At 36.7% G+C, this 13,465-nt stretch overlaps 1 protein-coding gene across 1 annotated transcript; it reads left to right on the top strand.

Annotated features, from left to right (window-relative positions):
- The first annotated feature begins 2,298 nt into the window (after window positions 1–2,298).
- LOC128549419 (uncharacterized) lies at window positions 2,299–9,842 on the top strand. Its single transcript, XM_053526063.1, has 2 exons — window positions 2,299–2,965; window positions 6,509–9,842. Exons 1-2 carry the CDS (start codon window positions 2,563–2,565, stop codon window positions 7,057–7,059), a joined length of 954 nt encoding a protein of 317 aa, XP_053382038.1. The 5' UTR covers window positions 2,299–2,562; the 3' UTR covers window positions 7,060–9,842.
- The last annotated feature ends 3,623 nt before the right edge of the window (window positions 9,843–13,465 follow it).

The following is a 13,465-nucleotide window of genomic DNA, read 5'->3' as shown; positions in this document are numbered from 1 at the left end:
ATAAAATCTAATGTTTAGTGCCCTATGCATCGAACGTAGTTGGACAAAGCTAAATGTCCAGTAGCATATTGTAGTGAACAGAGCTAGAAAATAACTAATGTTTAGTATCATATGATAGCAAACGGATCTAGATATCGTCTCGTGTCCAAACTCTTACTGTAGTGAATGGAGCTAGACACAATCTAATGTCCAGTATCAGATTATAGTTACCGGATCTAAATACAGTCAAACCTGTCTAAAAAGACCACCATTGGGAGAACCAAAATGTGGTCTTTATTTGCGAGAGTGGTCTTTATTCACAGGTTAAAATACACCGTACATGTTAAAATGGGATACAAAACATGTGGTCTTTAGAGCCAGGTGGTCTCTGTTTAGAGGTGGTCGTTAACACAGGTTTGACTGTAATGATATGTTGTCCAGAATCAGTTGTTTGATGCAGTTTTCAGATAAGACGGATTCGTTTTGTTCGTTTTGAATTCATTCTAATTTAGATGATTTCATTTATATATGCTAGCAGACAATTGTATGTTTTAGCCCTTTGCCTTTCCTTTCCACCTATATCCCACTAGATAGCTCTATATTTATAATTTGTGTTGAAACCATATCTTTTGAAGACAATTATTCACGAAATTAAGATGTCATACTAGCTTGCATTTAATGGTTTTTGCGCCCTTTTGCAGAATTAATTTTGTTATCAATAATAATTTTGTTATTTCCCACAATTGTCAAAATGTAACTTGAATGTGATACTTTTGAAAGATAGTTATTCATGTGTGCATAAATTTTTATACTAGAGGCCTTTATCATCGCAATATTACATTTTAAACAGATACCTCTAGATATCTTTACTGTGTTTTTTGTTCCGTCGTTTCTTTCTCTTTGTATATATAGGAATAGAATATGTATAGATTCATGGAAAAGATTATTAGTTCTTCGAACCAAATAAAATCCCCCTAAATTTATTTCTATTTTAATCTTCCTGTTTTCATAAATTTTGCGCGCTTGTGCTATCTAACAGTTATATATGTGTAAGAAAGTTTAGAATTACAACTCGTTTCCAGTAACATTTTATTTAAAACATTTTACGTTCTAGGTTAAGACTACCGAATTTACTGTTCTTCGCGTATTCATTTTGCACGTGCGATCAAATAAGATTTTGCTATAACAAGGTGTGCGTGCGTGCGTGTGTTAGTACTGGAGCTCAATGTTATTATTATTTTGATCTCATGTGATTATAGAACCCATTAAACATACATGTTAGGAAATGGCAGGCTTAAGCCAAAGAACCTGGTTTAAAGCAAAATATATAATTGCTAAATGCTATACGATATATACTTGTGCTTTAAGCGCATAACGTATTCCTAAGTGTGAAACATTACTTAAACCCTGCCATGTCGAAAACAATACTAGAAAGCAATTACCTTTGTTGAGAAATAATATTAAATATAGTACTGAAATTTTATATGAAAACAAGAAATATCTTTAAAAATGATGGTCGGCGAATTGTAATACGGAAAGAAGTTTATGAATTTTTCATCTAACATTCATCTTTCATCTAACATTTTTCAATTTGAAGTCTATATTTAATAATAAGTCTAGAATTAAATAATACCCTGTTCAAATTGCAAAACTAAACACCGCACTTTAACAATTTAAATGGTTCTCTTTTAATTTTTCGCAAAGGTTTCGTAGGGTTGCAATTTTGTTTCGTTTATCCTTAGACGAATAATTACAGCAGTAGTTTGATGAAGATTCATGAAGCGGTTCATGAGAAGAGGTCATTAAACGTGTTTATATTTTTAGCTAAATTGGTCCCTATCCCCATTTGTAACAAAATAGCAGGAGACCTTACGATATTGTTACACATCGAGTTTGATAAAAATCCATTACATTTTAGTGGTTAATGCGAAGAAAGGCATATCTACGTTTAGCTATAGTGGTCCCTAATAGGGCCCAAGTTCCTATATAAATAAATTTGGAAGAGGACCTTATAATGATGCTCCAGACCAAGTATGACAAAGATCCACCAAGCTGTTCATGAGACGCTGTATAAAGGCATTTCTAGTTTTAGCTCTAGCAGCCCCAAAAAGGGGTCAAATGTCCAGCTGAACAAAGTTGGCTGCGGGCCTAATAAAGATGCTAAAAATCAAGTTTGATTAGAATACATAAGAAACAATCAATTAATATCAATTATTTTATCTTTGAAATAATTGCTTTTATTTTTTACGAAATTGTCAGTTTGTCATCGCGTATCTATACTTAGGTCAGTTTGTCATCCGGTATCTATACCTATCTATACATGTATGATCATGTATGTTTTTAGTAAGCTTTGTGCAGCAAAACTGGTTTTGGTTCCAGGTTTATTATAAGCGAAACATATTTATAAACCAGATTTGTTCGGGAACCAAACGCAAAATATGAACATATATAACGCAGAAACTCGTGCAATATTCTCAGTCGGTAAACTTTTACAACTTACGAAACAACGCTTGTTAGATTTTGACTTTGACTGTTTGAAGCATCGCCAGTTTAGCGTCATCAGATAGCCGCATATATACGAAGATGCCACGTGGCAGAGGGAGAAGGGCTAGACATGAGCCCGCCGGAAGACAGGAACCCGCCGGCAATGTTAGGCGCCAACCCGCTAGAAATGCCAGACAACAGCCTGCGGAAGGGGCAAGACAAGAGCCCGCCGGCAATGTTAGGCGCCAACCGGCTAGAAACGTCAGGCAAGAACCGGCAGAAATGGCAAGACAGGAACCCCTAGGCAACGCAAGACAGCCTGCTAGAAATGCCAGACGGGGACTCGCCGGGGAAGTCAGGCAAGATCCTGCCGACAATGCGAGACACCAGGCGGAAGCGAGAGGCGAACCCGCCGACCACAGAAATGGTGGCAGGGGCCGAAAGCGAACGGCGGATGAGCTGGAAGGTTTGGTAGAGGACCGGATGCTGCAAGATAATGCTGGTAGGTGCAATTTCATAGATTTTGAACACCTCATGAGAGAGGCACAAGTTCTACCTAATAGACCAGTTGACAATATTTTAAGTAATAATGACGATTTGGGGTGTGGCCAGCCTATGTCAGTTAATACTATGTCTGGCAGAAACGCAAGTGCACCAGGGCATAGTTATTTTAGGGATGCTTCAAACAGTGGCGTGAATGTACATAATGCTCCACTTTTTAACAACGCAAGCGCCAATAATTTTGACAATGTTTGCTTACCGTCGGTACGGATAGCCGACGACGATATTGCAGTGCATTTACCAACCTCGTTAAAACAACAAATTTGCAACGGCTCGTATGTCAATCTGGCTTTAATGCTCAAAGGAGCGGTTGAGTTGTCTGAATATTGTAACGGTTCAGTTTTAAGGTTAAATTCAGATATGCAGATTCAAACTTCGCAAAAAGAATGCAAGGAAAAAATTAATGACATAGAGAAATGGACTAATGCCTTTTTAATTTATGCATCAGTTTACCTTTCAAATCACGCGGATAAAGTGTACGAATTATTACATTATATGTACAATATTAGGGAAGCCGCGATGAGACAGGGGTCTTTGAGCTGGCGGGAGTATGACGAGCAATTTCGCTTACGTCAAGCTGTCTCACCGTCATCCTGGTCAAAAATCAATAATGATTTATGGTGGCGTTGTATGCAATTGAGGCCAGTTTCGAGAACCCCAACAATTTCACATAGGTACTCGTGCAACGATTTTAATGCTGGCAACTGCACTTGGCCTAATTGCAGATTCAGCCACACATGTTCTAAATGTCAAGGTCCTCATCCAGACGTTAAGTGCACAAGATCGGGCGCGCCTGCCTCAACGCAAGCCCAATCTCAATCTACATATAGTAAACTTTTTCGTGGGAGACCGTTCAATAGGCGGGGCACCTTTAGGCCCCCAAGAAGAAACTGAAAGGGAAACGCCTAGCCAAGAAAATCAATCTAATTTAGATATATACAATTTAGCGAAGTCGCCAATTAAAATTTCATCATTGAAAAAATACTTACAATTTTATGACAAACAGGAGTCCGAATTTTTACTGGATGGTTTCATGCACGGATTTCCTATTCAATACACAGGGCCACGTGCACCCAGACACTCTAAAAATTTAAAATCCACTGTTCTTAATCCCGACTTAATAAAATCCAAAATAAATACGGAAATCGCTGCTAGTAGGGTAGCCGGTCCATTTACACAACGCCCATTACCAAATTTAATTGTGTCACCAATCGGCCTTGTCCCAAAGAAAACACCAGGTGAATTTAGGATGATTCATCATTTATCCTATCCGCCAGGCGAATCAGTGAATGACTTTATTGACCCCGCATTATGCTCGGTTCAATACACAAGCTTTGATGAAGCCGTTAGACTGGTTCAAGAATTAGGACAAAATTGTAAAATGTTTAAAGCGGACATTCGCAACGCTTATAGATTAATACCTATAAAACCAGCAGATTTTGAACTACTCGGTTTTTGTTTTGAGGATAAATTCTATTTTGACAAAGCCCTACCATTCGGTGCTTCTATAAGTTGTATAACTTTTGAAAGATTTTCTAGATTTTTAGAGTTTTGTGTTAAAAGAAAATTGAAAGCGGGCGGATTAATACACTTTTTGGATGATTTTCTGGGTGCTGAGAAAAATACAGAAGCGTGTACTCGGGCTTTACAAATTTTCTGTGAAGTTATGTCTGAACTTGGCGTCCCTTTAGCGGAAGAGAAAACGGAGGGCCCTACAGAAATTGTGATATTTTTAGGTTTAGAACTCGACTCTAAAAATATGACGGTAAGAATACCTTTAACCAAAATTCAAGAGGTAATACAGAAAATCAATGAGATGCTATCTCACAAAAAAACTACTTTAAAAAAGATGCAATCACTCATTGGTTCTCTTAACTTTTGCTGTCGTGCTATACCGATGGGTAGGCCTTTTTCTCGCCGTTTAATAGACTCAATCTGCGGCCTTTCAAAACCCTTTCACCGTCTTCGTCTTAAAAAGGAAATTAGATTGGACTTGGACATGTGGCTTACATTTCTAAAGGATTTTAATGGCCTATCATTGTTCCACGACAGATATTGGGTTTCAAATGCTGACGTACAATTGTTCTCCGATAGTGCAGGCGGCGAAAATTTAGGGTTTGGAATTTATTTCCAAGGTCACTGGTGTCATGCAAAATGGCCGACTGAATGGCATAGGCTAGGTATTACTTCGGACATTACGGTGCTCGAATTGTTTCCAATCATGGTATCATTATTTGTCTGGGGTCCTCAGCTAGCAAAAAAAAAGATTAAATTTAACTGTGACAACATTGCAGTCGTTCACATCTTAAATAAATTATCATCCAAAGCCGATAGGGTTATGTGTCTTATAAGGTTGATAACGTTACGTTGTCTTCAGCTGAATATTTGGATTAAAGCGGTTCATGTCCCAGGTCATGAGAATACCATCTGTGATTGCTTATCTCGTTCACAGTTGACACGATTCAGGGAGCTCGCCCCAGAAGCGGACCTCGAATCCAGCCTGGTACCCTCTTTTCTGTGGAACGTCTTCAGTGTAGAGCAAGACAACTAGTCTACTCGTCTTTAGCACCAAACTCATCGCTGGCATACAATACCGCATTAAATATGTTTGAGAAATTTAGGAATAATTACAATCTCGCCGTGTTATGGCCGATTCCATTAGTACATATTATTCTGTTTTTATCCTTCTGTTTCGAAAAGGGTCTCTCACCAAGGTCTATTACAACATATTTGGCGGGCATAAATTATTTCCATAAAATTAATGGTTATTATAGTCTAAATGACAATTTCTTACTAAGAAAAATTTTAGAAGGTTGTCATAGAAGTAGGTCAACCTATGATAAACGGGCGCCGATAACTATGAATATTTTGGTAGAAATCTGCAATAAACTACCAACTGTTTGTTATGATGCGTATGAAACCCTACTTTTCTCAGCTTTATTTACTTTAGCTTATTTTGGCCTTTTTCGGGTCAGTGAGTTGACAGCAACACGCTCTTTCCAATTAAATCACGCAATACTCATTAACGATATTTGTTTTTATCAAAATAATCAGTATGTGGTAATACAACTTCGTCATTATAAAACAAACCAAAAAGGAAAACCAGCCGTTATTAAATTACCCAGGCAAAATATTGGTATCTGTCCGGTTTTAAAACTTACGGAGTTTTTGAAAATACGTCCTAAACATCAAACTCTCCTTTTTTGCCATAAAAACGGCGCTGTTGTGACTAGATCTCAATTTTCTAGCGTGTTATCTTTGGCCATAGGTAAAACACGTTACAATTCTGCACATTTCAGGTCACATAGTTTCAGAATTGGCAGAGCGACGGACCTGGCTGCTCAGGGTTATCCGTCCGAAATTATAATGAAACTAAGCCGCTGGTCATCAGACTGCTATAAAACATATATACGTTGACTTTTAAGTAAGAGTATATAAGCAGTCGGGTATAGAAAAATGTCAATACCGTTACTTTTATATTTAGATGTTTGGATTCTTGGCGATTCAATCCCGTATTGGGCGGGGTCACATGCTACAGCCGCTGGAAAACCTAACCTGAATATTACAGGACTGTCAATTGCATGGTGGGGTAAGAGAGGTTTGGGTTGGAGCGGACTTAGACAACACATAGAGACTCAGGTTCTTCTGTCTACACCGCCTAGAATTATCATCGTCAATTTAGGTGGTAACGACTTACTTACAATTAAAACTCCGGAAATTGGAAATATCATAAGGCAAGAGATAATTTACCTCAGAGATGCATTTCCAAACACGATAATTATATGGCTAGATATTTTACCAAGACAGATCTGGTCAGGTTCGAGAGGGGGGAATGCTCCTATTGATGCTAAACGGAAACGTCTGAATAGAATCGGTCGTAAAATCGTTTCAGAATCAGGAAATTCAGACATAATTACAACAGAGATTGACTCAAAAACGGCCTTTTATCGTCCCGACGGAGTACATTTAAATTTAGTTGGCCTAGAGTTTTATTTAGACTTCATTAAAGACGCTATTTTGAGAAACATGTATTAATAATTAGTTACAAGATTAGCAAATTATGAAAGAGCTGTCTGTCCTTCTGTTTCCTTGAATGCAACTTGTATTTAGTATAATTTCTCTTCAGAATTTTCGGGGGATAAATTTCAATGAAATTTATTGTGGCGGGGAAAAATTCTGCCGATCAGAAGTTGACTAGGCGTAGCATAATTTAGCAATTTTATATTAGTTTCAGTTTAATTAACATTCAAGTATGTACTTTGTTCAAACTGTATTTAACTCGGGACCTGGTTTCCGGCTCTCGCGAGTTACCAGTGTGAATCGTGGGACTAGGGTCAGAGCATTTTATAGTCAACTTGTGTGGCATTGAGTATACAAAAGGTATTGCCCTAGTACTCTGGTAATATCTTTATAGCGTTGCGTTAGAGCCGTGTCTAGCTCTATATAGCCTTGCTCAAGTGATACATAGCCTGGCTGGTGCTAATCACTACAGTACTTTGCGTTGCGTTGTGACTCTAACTGGTTACCCGATTAGATTTTCATTGTAACTATGGTTACCCGTAGGATAATGAAGGAGTCATATCTGCGGATGCTAGTCACTACAGTGCTGTGTCTGGTTTGGTGACACGTTTGATATTTTTCGTTATTACTATGGTCACCCGTAGAGTAATGGAAGATACCACTCGTCTGTCATTTTGTCCGTCGTAGTGAACCGTAGCATTGATGGAAGTTGTGCCACGTTACAAGTTGTTTCTCTGAAAATAATTAAATGTAGCTAGTCACCGGTTAGAATTTAGAGAACACGCCTGGTCTTCTTTTGGTCGGCTGATTTATTCCCTACAATTTGGCTGGTTACCCGACCGGATTGATTGTTTAGCTGGTTACCCGTTAAACCTTGAGTGGCCACAATACCCCAATACATTAGAATAAGCCACATATGCTTTTGATTACTTTATTTTAACTATATCAATGTTTATTCAAATATGTAGTATATTGAATTAAAATTGAGATTGTTGCACATTTTCTGTTGGTTTTGATTTCGGATAATGAAATAATATCAATTATTTTATCTTTGAAATAATTGCTTTTATTTTTTACGAAATTGTCAGTTTGTCATCGCGTATCTATACTTAGGTCAGTTTGTCATCCGGTATCTATACCTATCTATACATGTATGATCATGTATGTTTTTAGTAAGCTTTGTGAAGCAAAACTGGTTTTGGTTCCAGGTTTATTATAAGCGAAACATATTTATAAACCAGATTTGTTCGGGAACCAAACGCAGAATATGAACATATATAACGCAGAAACTCGTGCAATATTCTCAGTCGGTAAACTTTCACAACTTACGAAACAACGCTTGTTAGATTTTCCCACCCGCCACACCCCAAGTCAGAACGTAGTAAATATGTATTTTTGACTATAGTTTTAATACTATTACGTAAATTCACTTATTTTAATATACAGTTATATGGCATGTTCCTATTTATCTGATTTTAGACAAGCTAATTGCTCTTTCAAGTATTTGTGTTACAGACAATTTGCCTCCGAGCTGACGAGCAAAACTTGGATACAGACTATCACGCACGTTCAATGGGAGCAGTTGTAATGTACGATAGAAGCTCTATTGATGTCACCAAAACTTTGTGTCGAACATTGCGGACGCTGTGACGGCTTAAGTGTGAGATCATAAACTTTCTTATGTGTGCGTGTTAGTGTATCAAGTGATAATTACAAAGTGTTAAGGCTCGTTCGCTATTCACTATTTTTAAGTATGTTGTTTGATACAAGCAAATGAACTATTACATTTATGTGTATATGTTAGCGAAAGACGATTTCTTTTGTGTATAAACATTGTTAAGAAGGAAATATTACCTTAATAGTGGTTATGGACACACTATAATTATAATTATTTTTATGTCACTCATATTATATGCTTAGCGGGGAAAAATTCTGCCGATCAGAAGTTGACTAGGCGTAGCATAATTTAGCAATTTTATATTAGTTTCAGTTTAATTAACATTCAAGTATGTACTTTGTTCAAACTGTATTTAACTCGGGACCTGGTTTCCGGCTCTCGCGAGTTACCAGTATGAATCGTGGGACTAGGGTCAGAGCATTTTATAGTCAACTTGTGTGGCATTGAGTATACAAAAGGTATTGCCCTAGTACTCTGGTAATATCTTTATAGCGTTGCGTTAGAGCCGTGTCTAGCTCTATATAGCCTTGCTCAAGTGATACATAGCCTGGCTGGTGCTAATCACTACAGTACTTTGCGTTGCGTTGCGACTCTAACTGGTTACCCGATTAGATTTTCATTGTAACTATGGTTACCCGTAGGATAACGAAGGAGTCATATCTGCGGATGCTAGTCACTACAGTGCTGTGTCTGGTTTGGTGACACGTTTGATATTTTTCATTATTACTATGGTCACCCGTAGAGTAATGGAAGATACCACTCGTCTGTCATTTTGTCCGTCGTAGTGAACCGTAGCATTGATGGAAGTTGTGCCACGTTACAAGTTGTTTCTCTGTAAATAATTAAATGTAGCTAGTCACCGGTTAGAATTTAGAGAACACGCCTGGTCTTCTTTTGGTCGGCTGATTTATTCCCTACAATTTGGCTGGTTACCCGACCGGATTGATTGTTTAGCTGGTTACCCGTTAAACCTTGAGTGGCCACAATACCCCAATACATTAGAATAAGCCACATATGCTTTTGATTACTTTATTTTAACTATATCAATGTTTATTCAAATATGTAGTATATTGAATTAAAATTGAGATTGTTGCACATTTTCTGTTGGTTTTGATTTCGGATAATGAAATAAAGGATTTTTATATTTATTATTTTTATTTATTTCTAAAATAGGCCAACTGATCCCGCTTTAACAAATGCATATTCGCTATTCATGAATCTTTGGACAATGACGTCACACCTATAAACAAGTGAAGGTCAAGCAAAACATACCATTGTAATTATTTCAATATTTCTGTTTCATAAGCAAAGTTTGACCGTAGTCATATCACATAGATAAACTGTATACAGCGTACCTTCATTTCAGTGTAATGAGATTCAGTCATTATATAGCATATATATTATAATGAAACAGATTTCAACTGAGTTCAATATTTGCATACCATACTAAAGAAAAATATTCATATATAATAAATCAGTTAAATAATTTATAACAAATATATCAAAGCAAACAAGTACTCATTTTAATATGCAATCTGAATAAGTCACAAAAGCAAGAAACCTTTTCATATACAGACGACAATTGTAAGAAGGAAAATCTTTTAAAAAGCACTTCTCTACATACATGTAAAAGACTCTTATCACACCCTTATTCATGTGATACGCAGACCGTATTCAGCTCTTTCTTTAATTTGATATATGTTGGTATTTGAACAGGGTTTTATCATATTTATTAGACTTACTTATCATTTTGAGATATATCAATATTCTTGCTAAATATACTGAGCCAAAGTTAGCTTTAAAACTGTGAACAGCGTCGTTTAGGATAAACGCTTTGTCTATATTTCACTCAGCGTAGCACAATCAACAGAGTGAAAGAAATTGGCACTCTCGTCCAATCAGGCAGAGTGTTGTATTAATCTTCCCTTTTGATAAATTATCTATAATGCGTTATCAAGTAGTTTGATTTGCAAACTGAAGTCACGTGGCATAGGTAACGAAAACGAATTTAGACGGCGTCGCCGAAAAAAACAACAAAAAGACTTTAATCTATAAACCTTAATTGCTATATTCAGTTGTATATGAAATGGCCTGCTTTAACATTACTACCAAAATAGTTGTAAGTTAGATATCGCAATAAATAATAATGGGAAAAATCGGGAATTACCCAAACTATTTTATTTCAAGGTGTGCTACCTGTACAATGTTTTACTAAAAGCTTCATGGTAAAAACTTGAAGTGTATATAGCAAGATTAAATTTAGTAATTAAGACCTGACATTAAAGTAGTTCTGCACGTTTGATAAACAAGAAACGATTAATGACATAACGTTATTTGACCTGATATAACGTAGAAAAAAGTCTGGAACTGGGATAAATGATCGGCATTTAATAGGAAAAAGGGAAATAGTTTGTTTCTTGGTGTATTTCCTGATTACATATTCAGTCATTTGTCTCAAAATAGTCGGGTCATAACACTTCTAATACGCGTTCAAAATTATTATTGATAGAGAGTAGATTGGTCCTATCAATGGAAGGTTCAAACGCAACAATTTCAATATTACAATATTACTTTGAGGCTGAAAACGGTTTACAGAACATGCAAAATTTGGTATGCATGCGTTGGTGCCTGCAGCCGTGATTAAGAGCGATTACATCTACTGTCTAATCATTGAAATAACATTTTAGGTAAGATTGTCTGTTGACAGTAGATAATCATTTTACATGTATATTAAGGCCAGCGAGTGAAATATAAAGGTGCTTTCTATAATGGAAAAATATCTAGTGAAACTATCAATCTTTGGTTAGAATTTCACTCATAATAAGTCAAGAGTTATGCCAAACTAATAAAATGTTTAAGTTCACCGCCGTTAGACTTCTTATGGTTATTATAGATAGATAAAACTTTAAGGTCCATGGATCCAAAACGCAAGTACCTATGTCGAAACATTCACTGGTCTGTCAGCGAGAGTTTATGGGAGGCTCTCTATAAATTTATATCCCTCTGGTATACAAGCGGGAGGTTATGGGAGGCTCTCTATAACTTTATATCCCTCTGGTGTACCAGCGACAGTTTATTGGAGGCTCTCTGTAATTTTATATCCCTCTGGAATACAAGCGACAGTTTATGAGAGGCTCTCTATAACTTTATATCCCTCTGGTCTAAAAATAAACCCGAAGGCCTAGAGCTTAGATATTTGACATGTAGCATTACCTAGTGGACCTCTACAAAATTTGTTCAAATCATGACCCCCCGGGGTCAATTTTGACCCCGCCCCAGGGGACACTTGATTTTACATTGGAAAATCTTCAAAAATTTTCTGAAAATAAACCAGAAGGCCTAGACCTTAGATATTTCACATGTAGCATTGCCTAATAGATATCTACAAAATTTGTTCAAATCATGACCCCCGGGGTCAAATTGACCCCGCCCCATAGGGTTACTTGATTGTACGTAGAAAAATCTTCAAAATTTTCTAAAAATAAACCAGAAGGCCTAGAGCTTAGATATTTGTCGTGTAGCATTGCCTAGTGGACCTCTACAAAATTTGTTCAAATCATGACCCCAGGGGTCACTTGATTTTACATAGAAAAATCTTCAAAAAATAAACCAGAAGGCCTAGATCTTAGATATTTGACATGTTGCATTGCCAAGTGGACCTCTACAAAATTTGTTCAAATCAAGACCCCAGGGGTCACTTGATTTTACATAGAAAAATCTTCAAAAATCTTCAAAAAATAAACCAGAAGGCCTAGATCTTAGATATTTGACATGTTGCATTGCCTAGTGGACCTCTACAAAATTTGTTCAAATCTTGACCCCACAGGGTCAAATTTACCCAGGCCTAAGGGTTACTTGATTGTACATAGGGAAAACTTTGCTAAAAATAAACCAGAATGCCTAGATCTTAGATATTTGATATGTTACATTGCCTAGTAGACTTCTACAAACTTTGTTCAAATCATGACCCCTGGGGTAAAATTGGCCCCGCCTCAAGGGTTACTTGATTGTACATCGGAAAATCTTCGAAAAAATTTCTAAATCATCAGTTTGACATTTGAAACATGTAGCTCATATTACTCAGGTTAGCGATCTAGGGTCATCATGACCCTCTTGTAGGTGTATTTTGACCTATCTCTACCTGGTAAAGAGTTTAGTGTGGACTTATATTAGATATATTTTTTCTTGTTTGTATATAGGATTAACTTCCCATTGTTGTTACTATAAATAACTTATAAGTTTTTAGCTCAACTGAGCACGAAGTGCTCGAGGTGAGCTTTTGTGATCGCCCAGTGTCTGTCATCGTCAACAATTTGACTGTTAACACTCTAGAGGTCACAATTTTGGCCCAATCTTAATGAAACTTAGTCAGAATGTTACCCTTAATTAAATATTGGATGAGTTTGATATTGGGTCATCTTGGGTCAAAATCTAGGTCACCAGGTCAGATCAAAGGTAAAGCTTATTAAGAATCTTTAAGTCACATTTATGATAATATCTCTATGAAACTTGGTCAGAATGTTCATCTTAAAATCTAGGTCAAGTGAAAACAGAAACTAGGCCACCAGGTCAAATCAAAGGAAAAGCCAGTTAACATTCTATAAGCCACATTTATGGCCTTATCTTAATGAAACTTGGTCAAAATGTTAATCTTGATGATCTTTAGGTCAGATTTAATTCTGTGCCAGGTGACGTCAAAAACTAGGTCACTAGGTCAAGTCAAAGGAAAAGCTAGTTAACACT

Source organism: Mercenaria mercenaria, chromosome 16, assembly GCF_021730395.1.
Source record: "Mercenaria mercenaria strain notata chromosome 16, MADL_Memer_1, whole genome shotgun sequence".
Taxonomy (NCBI): domain Eukaryota; kingdom Metazoa; phylum Mollusca; class Bivalvia; order Venerida; family Veneridae; genus Mercenaria; species Mercenaria mercenaria.
The sequence above is the reverse complement of the archived record's forward strand: the minus strand, read 5'-3'. Positions and strand labels throughout refer to the sequence as shown.